Source organism: Mus musculus, chromosome 12, assembly GCF_000001635.26.
Source record: "Mus musculus strain C57BL/6J chromosome 12, GRCm38.p6 C57BL/6J".
Classification (NCBI taxonomy): domain Eukaryota; kingdom Metazoa; phylum Chordata; class Mammalia; order Rodentia; family Muridae; genus Mus; species Mus musculus.
The window spans coordinates 23,571,045-23,587,003 of NC_000078.6; the positions used below are offsets into that span (position 1 = coordinate 23,571,045).

The following is a 15,959-nucleotide window of genomic DNA, read 5'->3' on the forward strand; positions in this document are numbered from 1 at the left end:
GTACACCTGCCTCCCCTCTGCATATATACTTGTGGAAATAGTAAGACCACTCCTTCTGTCAACATGTGTGCTGGCTAATGGTATGTCAACTTGACAGAAGCTACAGTTATCAGGGAGGAGGGAGCCTCACTTCAATATCTCTATAAAATGTCAGCCCGAAAACATGCAGGGCGTTCTCTGTCTGTCTGTCTGTCTGTCTGTCTTTCTCTCTTTCTCTCTCTGTCGCTGTCTCTCTACCTCCCTCCCTCTCTTGCTCCTTTCCTCCCTTTTGTTTTGTTTTGTTTATTGAAACAGGGCTTCTCTGTGTAACCGCCCTGGCTGTCCTAGAACTCCCTTTTTAGACCAGGTTAGCCTTGAACTCACAGAGAACCTCCTGACTCCTATGAGTTGGGATTAAAGACATGTACCACCATGCCTGACCAGAGGGTATTTTCTTAACTAGTGATTGATAGAGGAGGGCCCATCCCATTGTAGGTGGTACAGCCCTGGGGTAGTGATCCTGAGTTCTATAAGGAAGCAGGCTGAGCAAGCCATGGGGACCAAGCCAGTAAGTAGCAACACTTTCATGGTCTCTGTATCAGCTCCTGCCTTCAGGTTCTGACAAAGTGTGAGTCCTTCCCTCACTGCTTTGGATGATGAACAGTTATATGGAAACTGTGAGTGAATAAACCCTTTCCTCCCCAAGTTGCTTGTGGCCATGGTGATTCATCAGAGCAATGGAAATCCTAACTCAGACAACTCGGATGAAGCCTACAGCTCAGAGGGTCTACTGAAATGCCCATGGTTAAAGAGCCGTAGGAAAGGTGCAGGATGCAGGCTAGGTGTACCTGACCCTGAATTCTAGTCTCCCTCCCTCAATCAGAGCTGAATCAAGTGGGCTGGGAAGGAGCAGGGCTGCATAGGGCAGAGGGTGTATCCCAAACAGATCTGGGCCATCAACAGTTTCACAGGCTCATCTACTCCCCTCTCCCCACCCCCACTCCCTCTCCCAATCCCCTCCTCCCTCCCCACACTCTCACTCCTGCCATGTTTCCTACCTTCATTGTTTGTGTTCATCTTCCTGAAGATCTTGTCTGTTCGCTTCTAGGGCGTGGACTCGTCCTTAGGCATCTTCATCATGGAGGACACCATCTTGTAGATGGCCTGCAAAGGCACATCTGTGAGTGTGCTCTGGAGGACGGAGGGTGGGTTATGGTCCTCACTCAGCTAACCAAGGAGCATATACAGGGCAGAGTCAGGACCCTTCTCTCATCAGAACAAGTCTCACAGACAAGGTGCTGGGCAAAGGGAGCCAGGAAAGTTTAAGTGACGTTCAAGAGCACAGGATATAGCTGGGGCATGGAAGAATGGAGGGCTCCTTGGTTGGGAGTAGAGGGGAGGTTGTGTGGCAAAGCATCTGTCTGAATGGACAATATTTGGTGGGGAGCTGGGAAATCCTGGAGGGAAGGTCAAAGTGGAAATACATTGAGCCCTGCCCACCCATGGGTCCTGAATCTGCAGATCCAACAAACTACAGGTGGGAAATAGTCTAGAAAATGAAACTGGTGGTACACAGACAGTTTCTTCTTATTTCCCAAATAATACAAATTATTATTAACATCTATAGACATTGTATTAGGCACTGTATATAACTACTTTACTTATTTTATGAATGTATGTAATTATTTATTTGGGGGAGATGATCTCATGTGGAATTCAGTGGACAACTTGTGGAAGCTGGTTCTCTTTTCCTACCATGTGGGTCTTATGGATCGAACCCAGGCTGCCAGGCTTGGTAGCAAGCACCTTTACCCACAGAGTCAGCCCACTGGACCAAATACAGAGATGGTTTAGAGCATGGAGCAGGAAGGATACAGTGTGCACATAAGCATCGCTCCTGTGAAGAACTGACTGCTGACTCATCCTTTACTGTGTCGTTCTGATTTCTATAGGAAGCCCTATAGACAGCTAATGTGTGTGTATGTTATACATGTGTGTGCAGATGAACACTCATCTGTGCAGAGGCCAAACAGGAATCCCGGTGTTCACAATATTCCCTTTTCTCTCTCACTGAACCCGGCCGGGGCTTACCATTTTAGCTAGGGTGCCTGCTCAGCAAGCTTCTGGGACTAACTTGTCCCCTAGTTCTAGGGTTTCGGGCATGCTCAGCCACTCCTGACTTTTCCGTGGGTGTTGGGATCAGAACTCAGGTCCTCATGCTGGGCATCAAGCGTTCTTCAACACTGAGCCATTTTACCAGTTCTTGCTTTGACAATTCTTAATCACCTATCTGAGCCTCAGATCTCATTAGAGCTTAAAAAAAAGACACATTTTATAGAATTGTGTGAATAAACCTTATGGATGAGCTCAGCTGGGGCCTGATGTCCAGCAAGCAATCAATAGATGCTTGGCTTTTATCGTTACTCTCTGCAAAGACATGCAGTCCTTTAGTACACCAGGTAGCAAGTGGGCAGAGGAATGACCTGGTGTATGGGGTTGGGGATGGGGGTCCTGGATCCCTGCAATCCCCATGCACCAGGCCCTGTCAAGTGCAGGTATCTGCACTAACTCCAGCATTTCACTGCAGCTGATGTAGCCATTGCTGTCTAGGTCAGACATGCTGAAGGCCCACTTGACCTTCTGTTCCAGCTTGCCCCGAGAGGTCATGCTAAGAGCAATGATGAACACTTGGAAGTCGATGGTGCTGTCGCTGTTGGTGTCAAACATGTGGAAGACATGTTCAGCGAACTTGGATGTATCTCTGTAGGGGAAGAAGTTGGCCTAGATCTTGAAATTGTCCATGGTCAGGTAGCCAGTAGGACAGTCATTGAGGAAGCCCTTGTACCACTCCTGAAGCTCATGATTGGTGAACTCCCTGTGTTTCCGCAGGGCCTGCAATACCTCAGGACCCAGCTTGCTGTTCTGCTTGCCCATGGCAGCTGGCAGTGGAGACTAAACCTGCAAGGCCAAGACACAAGGTGAGCTGTGGATACCTGAAGCCCCAAGTCTGCCTTCCTATCACACCCTACCACCATGCTGGTTAAGCAACATCCTCTGTATGTCCAGTGCCATCAGTTTCAGCAGTGGTTCTCAGCCTTTCTAAAGCTGCAACCTCTTAATACAGTTCCTCATGTTGTGGTGAACCCCCAGCTATAAAGTCATTTTCGTTGCTACTTCATAACTGTAATTTTGCTATGGTTATGAATCATAATGTAAATATGTGATATGCAGGAGGGTCTTAGGTGAATCCCTGTGAAAGGGTCATTCGATCCTCAAAGGGTTTATGATAACACAGGTTGAGATCTTCTGGGTCAGAAGAACTCAAGACCATGATAGTGCAAGCTCTGACTTTTAGCATTTTCAGGATGGCTCTCCTCAGGAGGTACAAAATGGTTCTATATAACATGGCAAGACCCAGAACACTCTAGGAAAGACAGAAAGAATATCTTTTTATGGCTAAATACAGTCTACTTGGAGCATGCATGCAGAATCGTGGTATAAGGGGACAGGAAGAGGCAACCTAAAATCAGTGGAATGAAGCTTTGTCAAATGTCCTGTAAGGGTTACACAAGAGTCAGGATTGAGACAAACCCCTCAGCTCATCAGCTTGGGGCAAAGGGGTCTCATGGATCCAATGCTGACTCTTTGCTTTGAACAGCTAGCTCTTTTTCTCATGGGGGACCCGGTGTGTGTGTTTGTTTCCTTGTCACAGATACATTTGCTGATGCTGCGTAGTAAATAAATCTTGCCTATGTAGGCGGATGCTAGTGGTTCACATTCCTACCTAACACAGCTAGGGTAAATTTAGAACTAAGTTGACACCCATCCTGAGTGGACTCAGGGATGATACCAGAGAACAGGAACATGGCTTTGGCCCTTCAAAGTTCAACTTCATTTATCAGCAACCCTAATTTTATAAATGATATTTTAAAACCCCATTCTTACCCAGATTTCTGGGTTAATCTGGGTGAGTAGGGTTTCATGGGGACCCAGGTATTAAAGCTTTGAAACATGTTGACAGGGGGTTTCTAGACCCCCTAAGACCTCCCTTTCCCCTTCCATATAAAACTGGGAGAAGTTACCAGCACATGCCATGCTGTTTTTAACCCTAGAAGAGACACCTGGGTACCTTATGTGAGTCGCCACTCTTTATTATGCCTATGAGATATTGTTCTGCCAGGGAGGTCTACAATTAGCATCAATTGGTCGGTGAATGTCGATGTGAATGTTAACAGCTGTAACAGGCTCAATGGAAATTCAGAACTGGGCTCCATTGTCCAGCACACCCCACTGCAGTCTCCCACAAGGCCCAAGTGTGAGATCCTGCAGTGATTGGCCACCGGACATGAATGCTCGTTCACTTCCCTACCTCAATTTTGGTTTCTTTCGTTCACAATAACACACCTGCATAGCTCAGTTTTTTTTGAAATGTGTAGAAGAACTAGTGTGGGTGAGTCTCCTCTACCCAAGTCCCAAAGGAAACCACTCTGAACTGCTCAGAAGCTTGTGAATTCTAAGCACTAGGTGCTAGGTCCTGTTAAGGAAGATGAGACATGCACTCAGTATTACCTGCTACCGCCCATCTTCTTCACCTCTTTCCCAGGATGTTAGTGCTCTATGTACATATTTTATTTATTTATCTACAGGACTAGGAGATATTTAAAGTTCCTTGTCCAACACAGACATATGGCACCTTGATATTGCCTTTCAAAGCACACATTTACTTATCTAAACATGTCCTCCCCTGTACAAACAACCAACTCAAATGTCCACAGTATCTTGATCAGAAATAATCATCAACTCAGGTATCCAGGTGCCACACATCTGTAATTCCAGAACGGGAAAGTAGAGGCAGGATTATCAGGAGTTCAAGGTCATCTATGACTATATTGCAAGTTCATGACCAGCCTGAGCTACATGAGACCCTGTCTAAAAAAGTTATATTAAAAGAAAGAAAACAGGAAGGCCAGTAGTGGTGCATGCCTTTAACCCCAGCACTCAGTGACAGTGCAGACAGATAGGAGTTCAAGGAAGGCTACCCTGGGCTACAGAACAAGTTCTTGATAGCCAGGACTACACAGACAAACACTCTCTCTCTCTCAAAGACATACACAGAAACACACACACACATACACACAGAAAGAGAGAGAGAGAAACCGAGAAACAGAGACAGAGAGATCTACAAATGGAAGATTATGCACAAGGGCATGTGGTGATTGATGCCATCAGTGAGAACAAGTCCGATGGGTTTGTGAGTGGAGGCCTCCTGTGGAAGAACTTACTGGAAAGGTAAAGTTGAAGTGGGGAATTGCCTGAATGGACAGGTAACTTGTAGGATCTTTTCGTGTTTTCCTTTATAATTTTATTTGTTCATTTGTTTTCTGAGATAGGGTCTCATGTAGCTAGAAAAGGAGCAACAACACTATGTTCTTCTCAAAGCAGTTTATTCAGGAACCTTTCAACATGCAAGCATGAATCTCTCTCCAGGAATAGTCTCTTGTGTATCTCTCTGCCCCCAATCGCAATCCCTTATGTAACTCCTTAACCACGCCCCATCAGCCCAGTCCATGTAACAGCAGTCCATTGGCCAGAATCATCACTCGTCATATGGTCCAATCTTGCATCATGGTGCACCTGCGCAGTACTCACGATGGTGGTGGCTTATTTTCAGGTGTATGAGGAAGTCAGGTGCAAGTCATAAGACTTGGCTGCAGTCACAGGCGCCATCTTGGGACTGCTGCCACACCCACTCCCCACATCTCCCCCTTCTTTACGTATTGGCAGAGAGAATGTCCGACTTAGGTTGCACCCTCTGGCAATGCCCCTTACCCATCATCGGGAGACAAACAGCATTGGTTTGATCCCTGTCTTAGGTTGGTGATACGCCCAGGGAGTCTAACCGTCATTGACTACTTCTCTAGCATGCCAAGCCACACATGAGGAGATTGTCCTGTTTTCGCTGCCGCAAAAGCCTGTATCATCAAGGCTTGGGCTCTTGATGACTCTGCATGCAGCAGGTGCACCAGAAGGCCAGGATGCTGATTAATATCAGACACAGGGCAAGTCCATCAATTCCGGCTCACTCTTTCAAGTGGGAGACAGCTGTCAGCAATCCAAAGCTTCTGCAACACCAACGGTTAAATTATTCACATCTGCGGCACTCTGTAAGGGATATGGCCGCACCGGTGGCTACGGTGGCAAAGATTGCTACAGCAGTGACAATGGCTGCAGCAATGCCAAAAATCCCTCTTAGGTCCAAACAAAGTCATAGCAGAAGGAGCCTGAACAGGCCAAGGTACAAAGCGAGGCATCCTAGTCACAACAGCTAAATGATATTCATATGCATTCCAGCACATACTATAACAAATATCACTACTACAATTCACAACATTATTCTCATAACTACCATCACATACAAACAGATGTTGCCTGAAAAGAAGCATTCCTCCCTCCAGCAAATTGAAATACAGAAGTTTTAAACACATTAGAACCATTCCAATAAAAACTTGCATTGCCCAAGGCCCCTCCCGCCACCATGTTTAAGGGGGGAAGATCAGTGCAACTACCATTCACCCCACCTAACAATCATACATTAAGAGGATTACTAGCTCCTACTTGAGCTGGATTTTGATATGCCCAATTATACCCTGAAAAGGAACTATTATGGACCGTATCTATATAAGGGGAAAATGAAAAATAATTCTTCACAGCCCAAGGTAATTTTCTAGATTGACAGCCGGTCCAAGGTGTAAGGGAATCACGAACACTCCTACAAAAAAGGGTCCCATCTAGGTTAGGAGGGTATAGTGGTATTGCCCTTGGATATACTGGCAGGCCACACCCCTTGAATCCAGGTAGCATTAGCTTTGTAGATACAGCTGAACACAATCACTCATCTGTGAAATATTTTGAATCATCTGAAAACACAACAATCCCCTTAGCTGAAGCAGCATAGATTCCCGCACTGGAGCTATCTCTCCATCCCATGATAAAAAAGGCAATTGTAGCAAAGCATTAGATGTAAAGAATGGAGGAAACACTTGTGCCGAATACGTCAACGGCATGGTTTTCGGGAATACAGACTTAATTTCCCAACGTAGCTCTTCAGTTCTCACTAGCGGGAGCATTCCCAGCAACAGGAATATCCACGTCCTCATTGCTCTGCTTGCCCTGAATTGCTCTGGTCAGCCGCTCTGGGACCCACAACAGTTGTCGGTGATCCTGGGGAAACACACAAACAGACCCTCTCTCCCAAACCAACAACCAGTCAAGACATACACTTGGATGGGATAATTAGTTTGAGCTGCTACAAATCTCCCTTGTCCCAGCAGCATGTCCTGATCCCAGGCTGGGTGGCCATTGCCAGCATTTATTGCTGCTTGCTCGGCAGCAAACTCAATGAAAAATGCCTTCCAGCCTAAATATTGGCCTGGTGACAAGCAGGTGCGAGCCAGATTCTGCCAATTGCTTGGAGTCATGCAGTAGCAGTGCAGGTTCTCTAATTGTGCTCTTACAAAAGCAGCACTGACACCATAAGTACAAACCCCTTCCTCTATACTTTGAACAATCTTCCAATCAACCAGCTCATGATAATGACCTTGCTGTGCATCCTGAAATACAGGAAAGCACTGGGCTCACAGTTCCCTCCAGGTTTCTGAATGCAGACTACGCCTGGATCCTCTGTTAGGGGCTTATGGAGGCGGCCACGGCGGCCCTGGCCCTGAAGGTTCTACCTTCATTTTTACTTTCTCTAGACTGTCGGCTATACTCTCCAGATGTCCTCAGACATATCCCCATCACTAGAAGTTCCTTCTGCCTCTGACTTTTGGGATCGCTCCTCTCTCACCTAATTCAGTGCCTCATTGCCCTTTTGGAGTTCTGCTCCACATCTTTCCTTATCCTTGATACAATCCCATATTAGCTTCCACACTGGCAACACCCCTTTAGCAAGAACTCCCTGTTCTTCTGCAAACTTCAAGTCCTTCCCTAACTTCTCCCACCTGAGCCCTGTAAGAAGTCCTGATACGGAGAACTGAGGAGCGACCTGATCCACTACTTTTAAAAACTTCTCCAGTCTCTCCTTTTTCAGCCCGATTCCTTTCACTTTCAGCAAGTCCTTAAGGGCTTGGCTAACTGTTTGACCTGAGGTTGAATTCCCCATGGTGCTTGGTGCAACTTGTCCCAAAATCGGGAACTTTAACTTGTCCCAAAACCGGGAACCTTAACTTGTCCCAAAACCGGGAACCTTATAGTCTCAATCCAAGAAGTTAAATTGTCCCACTTACCCGGGAAACTTACCAGCTAGCTGCCCTGACTGTGATGAGCTCTGAACGTCCCTATAGGGGCCACCATTTGTAACTTCCGATTCCGACCAGCAGAAAGGAGCGATGACACTACGTTCTTCTCAAAGCAGTTTATTCAGGAACCTTTCAACATGCATGCATGAATCTCTCTCCAGGAATAGTCTCTTGTGTATCTCTCTGCCCCCAATCGAAATCCCTTATATAACCCCTCATCCACGCCCCATCAGCACAGTTCACATAACAGCAGTCCACTGGCCAGAATAATCACTCGTCATATGGTCTGGTCTTGCATCATGGTGCACCTGCACAGTTCTCACGATGGTGGTGGCTTATTTTCAGGTGTATGAGGAAGTCAGGGGCAAGTCATAAGACTTGGCTACAGTCCCGGGTGCCATCTTTGGACTGCTGCCACATCTGCTCCCAACAGTACCTCATCCTGACTTCAAACTTACTACGTAGCTGAGGACAACCTGCACCCTTGCCTTCCTGCCTCCCCTGTCTAGCAGTCACAGGTGTGAGCCACAAAGCCTGGCTCTTTTGCAGGTTTTTTTTTTGCTTTGTTTTTTGGTTTTTTTGTTGTTTTGTTTTTTGAGACAGGGTTTATCTGTATAGACCTGGCTGTCCTGAAACTCACTTTGTAGACCAGGCTGGTCTCGAATTCAGAAATCCCCCTGACTCTGCCTCCCTAGTGCTGTGATTAAATGTCATTTGCAGTTTTAAGATGTCAAAATTTGTACATGTGTTCTTTTAAATTTTTTTCTCTTTCAATGCTTTAAGAATATTTACTTATATAGTATGTTACAAATGTTTTTCTTTGTTATATAATACATTCTGAGGTTGCCTGGTACCTGAAGAGGCCTGAGTAGTATGTCAGATCCCTGGAAATGGAGTTACAGAAGTTGTGAGCCACCATGTGGGTGTAGGGAACAGGACTGAACTGGGCTCCTCTGCAAGAACAGCAAGATCCCTCTCTCCAGGATCCCAGTCCCCTGAGATTTTATTTTCTACTCAAAGAAGAAGCATCACCAAATCATAGTCGCCCAGCCTCTATCTCTTGACTGATGGCATGTGTCTGGGAGGGGCTTCAGGAACAAGAAATAGAGACAGAGACTTGGCGCTGCCACACAGCTCTAATCCCAGCAGTCAGAAAGCAGAGGCAGCCAGAAAACTTTGAGCTCCATGCCAGACTGGTTTACAGAGAGAGGACCCTGTCTCAAAAACAAAAAACAACCGAAACATAGAACTGCAGTCCTGGAGGGCCTGCATAGAGGGGCCCAGGCTCTCTTAAGTCCCTCAGTGATGGCTGACTGCCAGATCCTCTCTTTTCTTGCTACAAGCACTTCCTATCTCACAGCCTTGCTTCTACCACGGTTTAGTGTCCTCTTTCCTTATCACCTACAGCTTGGGCTTCAACCACGAGTCAGCCAACCTCTCCCTTGCTCACTGGACATTGAGCTTGACAGGGTGGCCAGTGCTGGCTGGAAGTACCCCCAGAAGCTACCTACATCCAGCTCTGAACAGGAGCACATAATACCAACTTCTCCAGCCACAGAGACTCTGCCCTAAGAGGACAAATGCGACTGCTGGTGGCTGAGGGGTCACCACAGGCCTAGGATAAGCATACAGATGAGCTGCTCTCCATGGAATCCACTACCCAGGCCTCTAATCCACACCCCAACATAGAGTAAGACCATATCATGACTCTTTGGGAAGGGATAGAAATGCCCTAGTTTTATTGTAGGTAATTCATTTTGGAAACTCAATTAACAAAACACATGTAAAGTTGAAGCCACCCTGGGAACACGGAGGTGTAGGTAAGAATAGGGCAGCCAACAGTGGGAGGGTGGTACACCTGGTGATGTTTGGTCCAAAGAATCCCTTAGTGGAGCAGGACAAGAGGTGCAAAAAGACATGTCTGGGGATAATCCAGAAATATTGATGGGGAAGGAAGGGAGGAAGGAGGGGAGGAGGAAGGAAGGAAAGAATGAGGGAAGAAAGGAAGAAATGAAGGAGAGGGAAAAGGAGGGGAGAGAGAAGGGAACTGGAGTACCTAGAGGAAGGGACAATGGGCTGAGCCCAGGAGGTGGCTACTAGGATGTTACTATAAGAGGCAGGCCCTCGGGAGGCCCTCAGGAAGTAGACAAAACTGTGAAACAAGGTGAGCAGGAGACCCCAGAAAAGAGGGCAGAGTTTACGGTAGTAGCAGGTAAAAGGTAGAGAAGCCAGGTTGAACCAAGATGGGAGGTGTGGTGTCCCCTGCTCAAATACTAGTAATGGAGAGAAAAGACCTAGACCCGGGGAAGCCATGTAGCTTCAAGGCCCTCGCCATTGAACCATTCACACAGGGAAAATTACAATGTGTCTCTGACCTGGAGTTCACTTAGAAATGTCACCCATCAGATACATCTTGCTAACCAGAGCTGCAGAACCTCTCCTATGTGAGCCAGGACCTGACTCCAGGACCCGGGTATGGGATTGTGCTGGTATGACAGTCCCAGAGAGGGCAATGTGGAGACAGCTGCATTGCCACCATAGCTAGCCTTGTGCTTGTGGCTCCTCTTCATGATCAACAGCTCTGCAACCCAGAGCCTTGCCACAGACCCTTAGTTTCCAGCTCATACACGCAGCATCCACTCACCTCATTGAACACACATCACTGCTGTGTCTGTGATTTATCATCTAACAGATGCTACTAGAATGCCAAACTTCTTGTACCCGCTCTGCAGATATCTGCCGGGAGGAGGCTGCAGTGCAGACAGCCTTGGAGGTGTTGGAGGAGATGCTTCGTTTCCCTTATTTCTCATTCCCTTCCCAATGGCTTGAAATTCTGCTCCTTACCAAATATTTCAGAGGTGGGAGCTCCAGAACACAGGGCTGTGCCTCTGCCCAGCCTTTGCCTCCTTCCTGGTATCAGGCTGCTAATTAGAATTCATGCATTGCATTGGTTTTGGACATTCTTGCTGTTGTGGTTATAGTACACACACACACACACACACACACACACACACACACACACACACACATATACACAGATGGCCTTGTTCCCAGGATGTACTAATACTAATTTGGAGGCAGGGAGAACTTTGACATAGCTCACATCCAAGCAGATCCCAAGTGACCCTCTGTGGATGCACAGAACAAGGCGTAAGCATCAGGAGGATGGAGACCACTCGGGAGCCTTCAATCCATGTTTCAGGGCTATCCCTGAGGTGCTGGGGGTTCATGGGATGTAGAAAAGGGAAAAGGAAGGGTCTGATCCTCAGGACCTGGTTCTGAGGAGCAATGGCTTGAAGATCTGCTCCTGCATGCAATGTCATTCAAAGAAAGGGTGGTGACAATGGGAATATGTCTGGCCATCTTAAGCACCTGGGACCAATGGCACAAGCAGTATGAGATAAGGAGAAAGAGAGGGTAGGATTGATCCTTTTCTGAAACTCCAGTAAAGAAGGGCTCTATGTAAAGAAGCCTCAGTCCTAGAGGGACTCCGTGGAGCATAGTCCTCCCACCCTGCCATGTTCCACTACACCCAGACGGGAAAACACACCTTTACAATGCTAAGTGCTGCTGAGACTCTTCAATATCCAGCAGCTAGCCCTGAGCCATAGGAACTCTCAGCCACTGCAGTCAGTGACAGTGACACTATTCCCCTCCAAAGGGGACAAGGATTCAGTACAGATGCTTCGGACAGAGGACCAACAGTCATAGAGCAAGCTAGCTAAATAACCCTCCAAGAAGGACAATAAAGCAGGCTCCCAGAAGCAGAAAGCCCCCCATCCCCACCTTAGCCTCTTTCTTGACAGAAACACCCCGTCACCTGGGAGACTGCATCACCAGAGAAGCCCATACTTTAGCAAGCAGTCAGGACCTGCTCCAGTGTTTTCCAGTCTCTTGGGTTCTTGAAGTATAGATGCTTGAGTCATGCTGGATTGTGGTCCCTACTCTCGAGTGCCCTGTGCTACAAATGCACATTCCTAGGCAGGAGAACTAGGTGCTCTGGCCAAGAAGATGGAATTTACAGTTAAAACTGAAGGCCCAGATGGGATGTTGGAAAATGATAGAGCCTACAGTGAGTGGTAAGCCATCTCAAATGGCTCAGCTAGTGAAGGAAAATGAGATTTTGTAAATTGTGATTCATGTAAAAGAGTTGTCTAAGAGCCCAGATGCCAGGGCAAGGCTCTTCTGTAAAGATGAAAAAGAATGCAAGGATGTAGGCACTCCAGTGCACAACTGTAAAGAAATATTGGCGGAAGAAATTGGAACTCAACCAGACCTCACAGATCAGCCGTGGCCGGGAGCAGCAACCTGGTTCACTGAGGGGAGAAGCTTCGTGGTAGAAGGTAAGCGCAGGGCAGGGGCAGCAGTAGTGGATTGAAAATCTGTTATATGGTCCAGCAGTTTGTCTGAAGGAACGTCAGCCCAAAAAGCTGAACTTATCACTCTAACACAAGTTTTGAGACTGGCAGAGGGCAAGGCTATCAACATCTACACGGATAGCTGATATGCTTTTTTAACGGCTCATGTCCATGGGGCAATCTACAGACAGTGTGGCCTGTTAACCTCTGAGGGAGAGACATTGAAAATAGAGAAGAGATTCTCAGCCTGCTAGAGGCTGTCCACCTACCTCTCAAGGTGATAATCATCCACTGTACAGGACATCAAAAAGGAACTGGACCAATAGAGAGAGGAAACCAGATGGCAGACCAAGTGGCTAAGGAGGCGGCCCAGGGGACAATGACTTTGGTGATCAAAAAAGTGCTCCAGATGGTTGAAGGGTGGACTGAGAAAAAGAGTTCTCACAGAAGAAGAGGGGCTAAAATATTTAGCTGACATTCACCACCTGACTCTCTTAGGAGCTAAAAAGATGATAAAGCTGGTCAGTAGGTCCCCTTATCACATCCCTGGACTACAACAGGCTGCAGAGGGCTTAGTGAGAAACTGTCGAGCCTGCACACTGACCAATGCCGGATCCAGTAGGCCTAAGAGGAGATAGACCTGGGACCTACCGGGAAGTAGACTTTACAGAGGTAAAGCCAGCCCGATATGGAAATAAATATCTGTTAGTCTTTATAGATACCTTTTCAGGGTGGGTTGAAGCATTCCCCACCAAGAAAGAAACAGCTACCATAGTAGCCAAGAAGATATTTGAAGAAATTCTTCCTCGCTTTGGAGTACCCAAGGTAATCGGGTCAGACAATGGGCCTGCCTTCGTCTCACAGGTAAGCCAGGGATTGGCCAGACAACTGGGGACAAATTGGAAATTACATTGTGCTTACAGACCCCAAAGTTCAGGACAGGTAGAAAGGATAAATAGAACTCTAAAAGAGTCCTTGACCAAATTAGAATTAGAATCTGGTGGGAACGATTGGACAGCCCTTCTCCCTTGTGCTTTATTCTGGGTTCAGAACAGCCCCAGAGCACTAGGTCTAACACCTTTTGAATGATAATTCAAATATTATTTTCAAATTCAAATAATTAAAATATTATTCAATATGGGGCACCACCACCCATCTATATGACTGTAGAAAGTAAGATTTGCCCAGACATTTCCTTTGTCCCTTCTACTCTCCTTTTAGCCCGACTCAAGGCTCTTGAAACGGTGAGGAAAGAAGTCTGGGAACAATTAAAAGAAACCTATGTTGCTGGTGATACTCAGGTGCCTCACCAGTTTGAAGTGGGAGAGGCTGTCCTGGTGAGGAGACATCGAGGGGGGAACCTCGAGCCATGGTGGAAAGGACCCTACTTGGTACTGCTGACAACACCCACTGCCATTAAAGTAGAAGGAATCCCCGCCTGGGTTCATGCATCCCACGTCCTGAAGGCTCCCCCCGAGGCTGATCCAGATGAGTGGACCCTGGAAAGGACTACTAATCCTCTTAAGCTGTGCCTGCTGCTCAGGGGCAGCCCCACCGGACTTTAACCCTCACACTCCAATTCAGCAGACTTGGGAGGTGCTTGGTGAAGAGGGAAACACTGTCTGGGCGACCACCGCAGTGCACCCACCCCCCTTGGACTTGGTGGCCTGATCTCACACCTGACATCTGTAAGTTAGTAGCAGGGTCTCTTACCTGGGACCTCCCCGATCATACAGATCTTAATGACCTACCCCCTGCGGTGTGTCCCGAGTGGGATAGGGAGCACGTATGGGTTCGGGGCATTTCTACTGAGCTAATATTAGAGCGGCAGAATTCTATGTTTGCCCTGGTCAGGGTCAGAGCAGAAGCTTTCGACAGGAGTGTGGAGGGACATCAAGGTTTGTTTTTTTTTTTTTGTTTTTTGTTTGTTTATTTTGCAATAAATGGGGATGTGAAACAACAGGACATGCCAATTGGAACCCTTCCTCTGCCTGGGACCTAATCTCAGTAAAACAGGGTAATGACTATGATGGGTCAAACCAAGGAGAAAGGGACCCCTCTAAGTATCCAGAGAACAGGCGTGCTCTTAAAAGCGGCTCCCCAGAACCATGCAAAGGTAAATACTGCAACCCCCTAATTATAAAATTCACCAAGAAAGGGAGACAAGATCGTCAGAGTTGGCTTAAGGGAAATAGGTGGGGTTGGCGAGTATACACTCCATCACGAGACCCTGGGTTCATTTTTAAGATCAGACTGACAGTGGGAGACCTGGCAGTGGCTCCCATAGGGCCCAACAAGGTCCTTCTGGAACAGGGCCCCCCAGCCAAATCCAAACCCCCAGCTCAAATGCCTGCCTAGCCCACGGGCCCCTCTTATACTGACACTCTCACTCCCACTGATACCTTACAAAACCCTCTGACTGTGGCCCCAACAAACCCTTCGACAGGACAGCGAATGTTTAACTTAGTGAGAGGAGCCTTCTATGCCCTCAATAGAACAAATCCAGATGCTACAGAGGACTGTTGGCTATGTTTGTCCTCGGGCCCCCCTTATTATGAAGGAATTGCCCTTAATGGAGATTTCAATAAAACTAGCAGCCATACCTTCTGCTCATGGGGGACAGGGCAGAAACTGACCCTGACCAAAGTATCGGCAAGAAACCCAGGTCTCTGTATAGGTACTCCCCCTCCTACCCACAAACATTTGTGTGGCCAAATTCAGTCTGTAGCCAAAACAGAAACTAATTATTACCTTGTGCCGTTTCCGGTTGGCTGGTGGGCCTGTAACTCAGGGCTTACCCCCTGTGTATCAACCAAGGTTTTTGAATCTTCCCATGATTTCTGTGTTATGATCCAACTGTTACCTCGAGCGTATTATCATTCTGCATCTAGTCTAGAAGAAACATACGCTGATACAAGATTTAAGAGAGAACCTGTTACTTTAACCTTAGCCACATTTTTAGGCATTGGGGTGGCAGTAGGAGTGGGGATGGGAGTATCAGCCTTAATCGAAAGGAGACAAGGGATCCAATCCTTAAGAGATGCTGTTAATGAAGACTTAGAGGTGTTAGAAAAATCTATTGATGCGTTAGAAAAATCTTTGTCCTCACAACAGAAGTAGTACTACAAAACAAAGGGGCCTTGATCTGCTCTTTCTAAAGGAAGGAGGACTGTGCTTAGCCCTAAGAGAAGAATGCTGTTTTTATGCAGATCACACCGGGATAGTCAGGGATTCTATGCAAAAGCTGAGAGAAAGACTTGAACAGAGAAAGTGAGAAGGAGAGGCCCAACAGGGGTGGTTAGAGTCATGGTATTCTCGGTCACCG

The 15,959-nt window shown here is 47.1% G+C and overlaps 1 protein-coding gene across 2 annotated transcripts in view; it reads right to left on the minus strand.

The window, feature by feature from the left end:
* Gm40862 (predicted gene, 40862) overlaps positions 1-15,959 on the minus strand; it is a 238,401-nt gene that overhangs the window by 174,600 nt on the left and 47,842 nt on the right. The window contains exon 4 of one of the 2 annotated variants that reach the window (XM_011243949.3): positions 1,038-2,937. The exons of the other annotated variant lie outside the window; for it this stretch is intronic. Within the exon in view, the coding sequence (XP_011242251.1) occupies positions 2,784-2,937 (154 nt within the window). The 3' untranslated portion in view covers positions 1,038-2,783. The remainder of the gene's footprint in view (positions 1-1,037; positions 2,938-15,959) is intronic. 2 annotated transcript variants of the gene reach the window in all.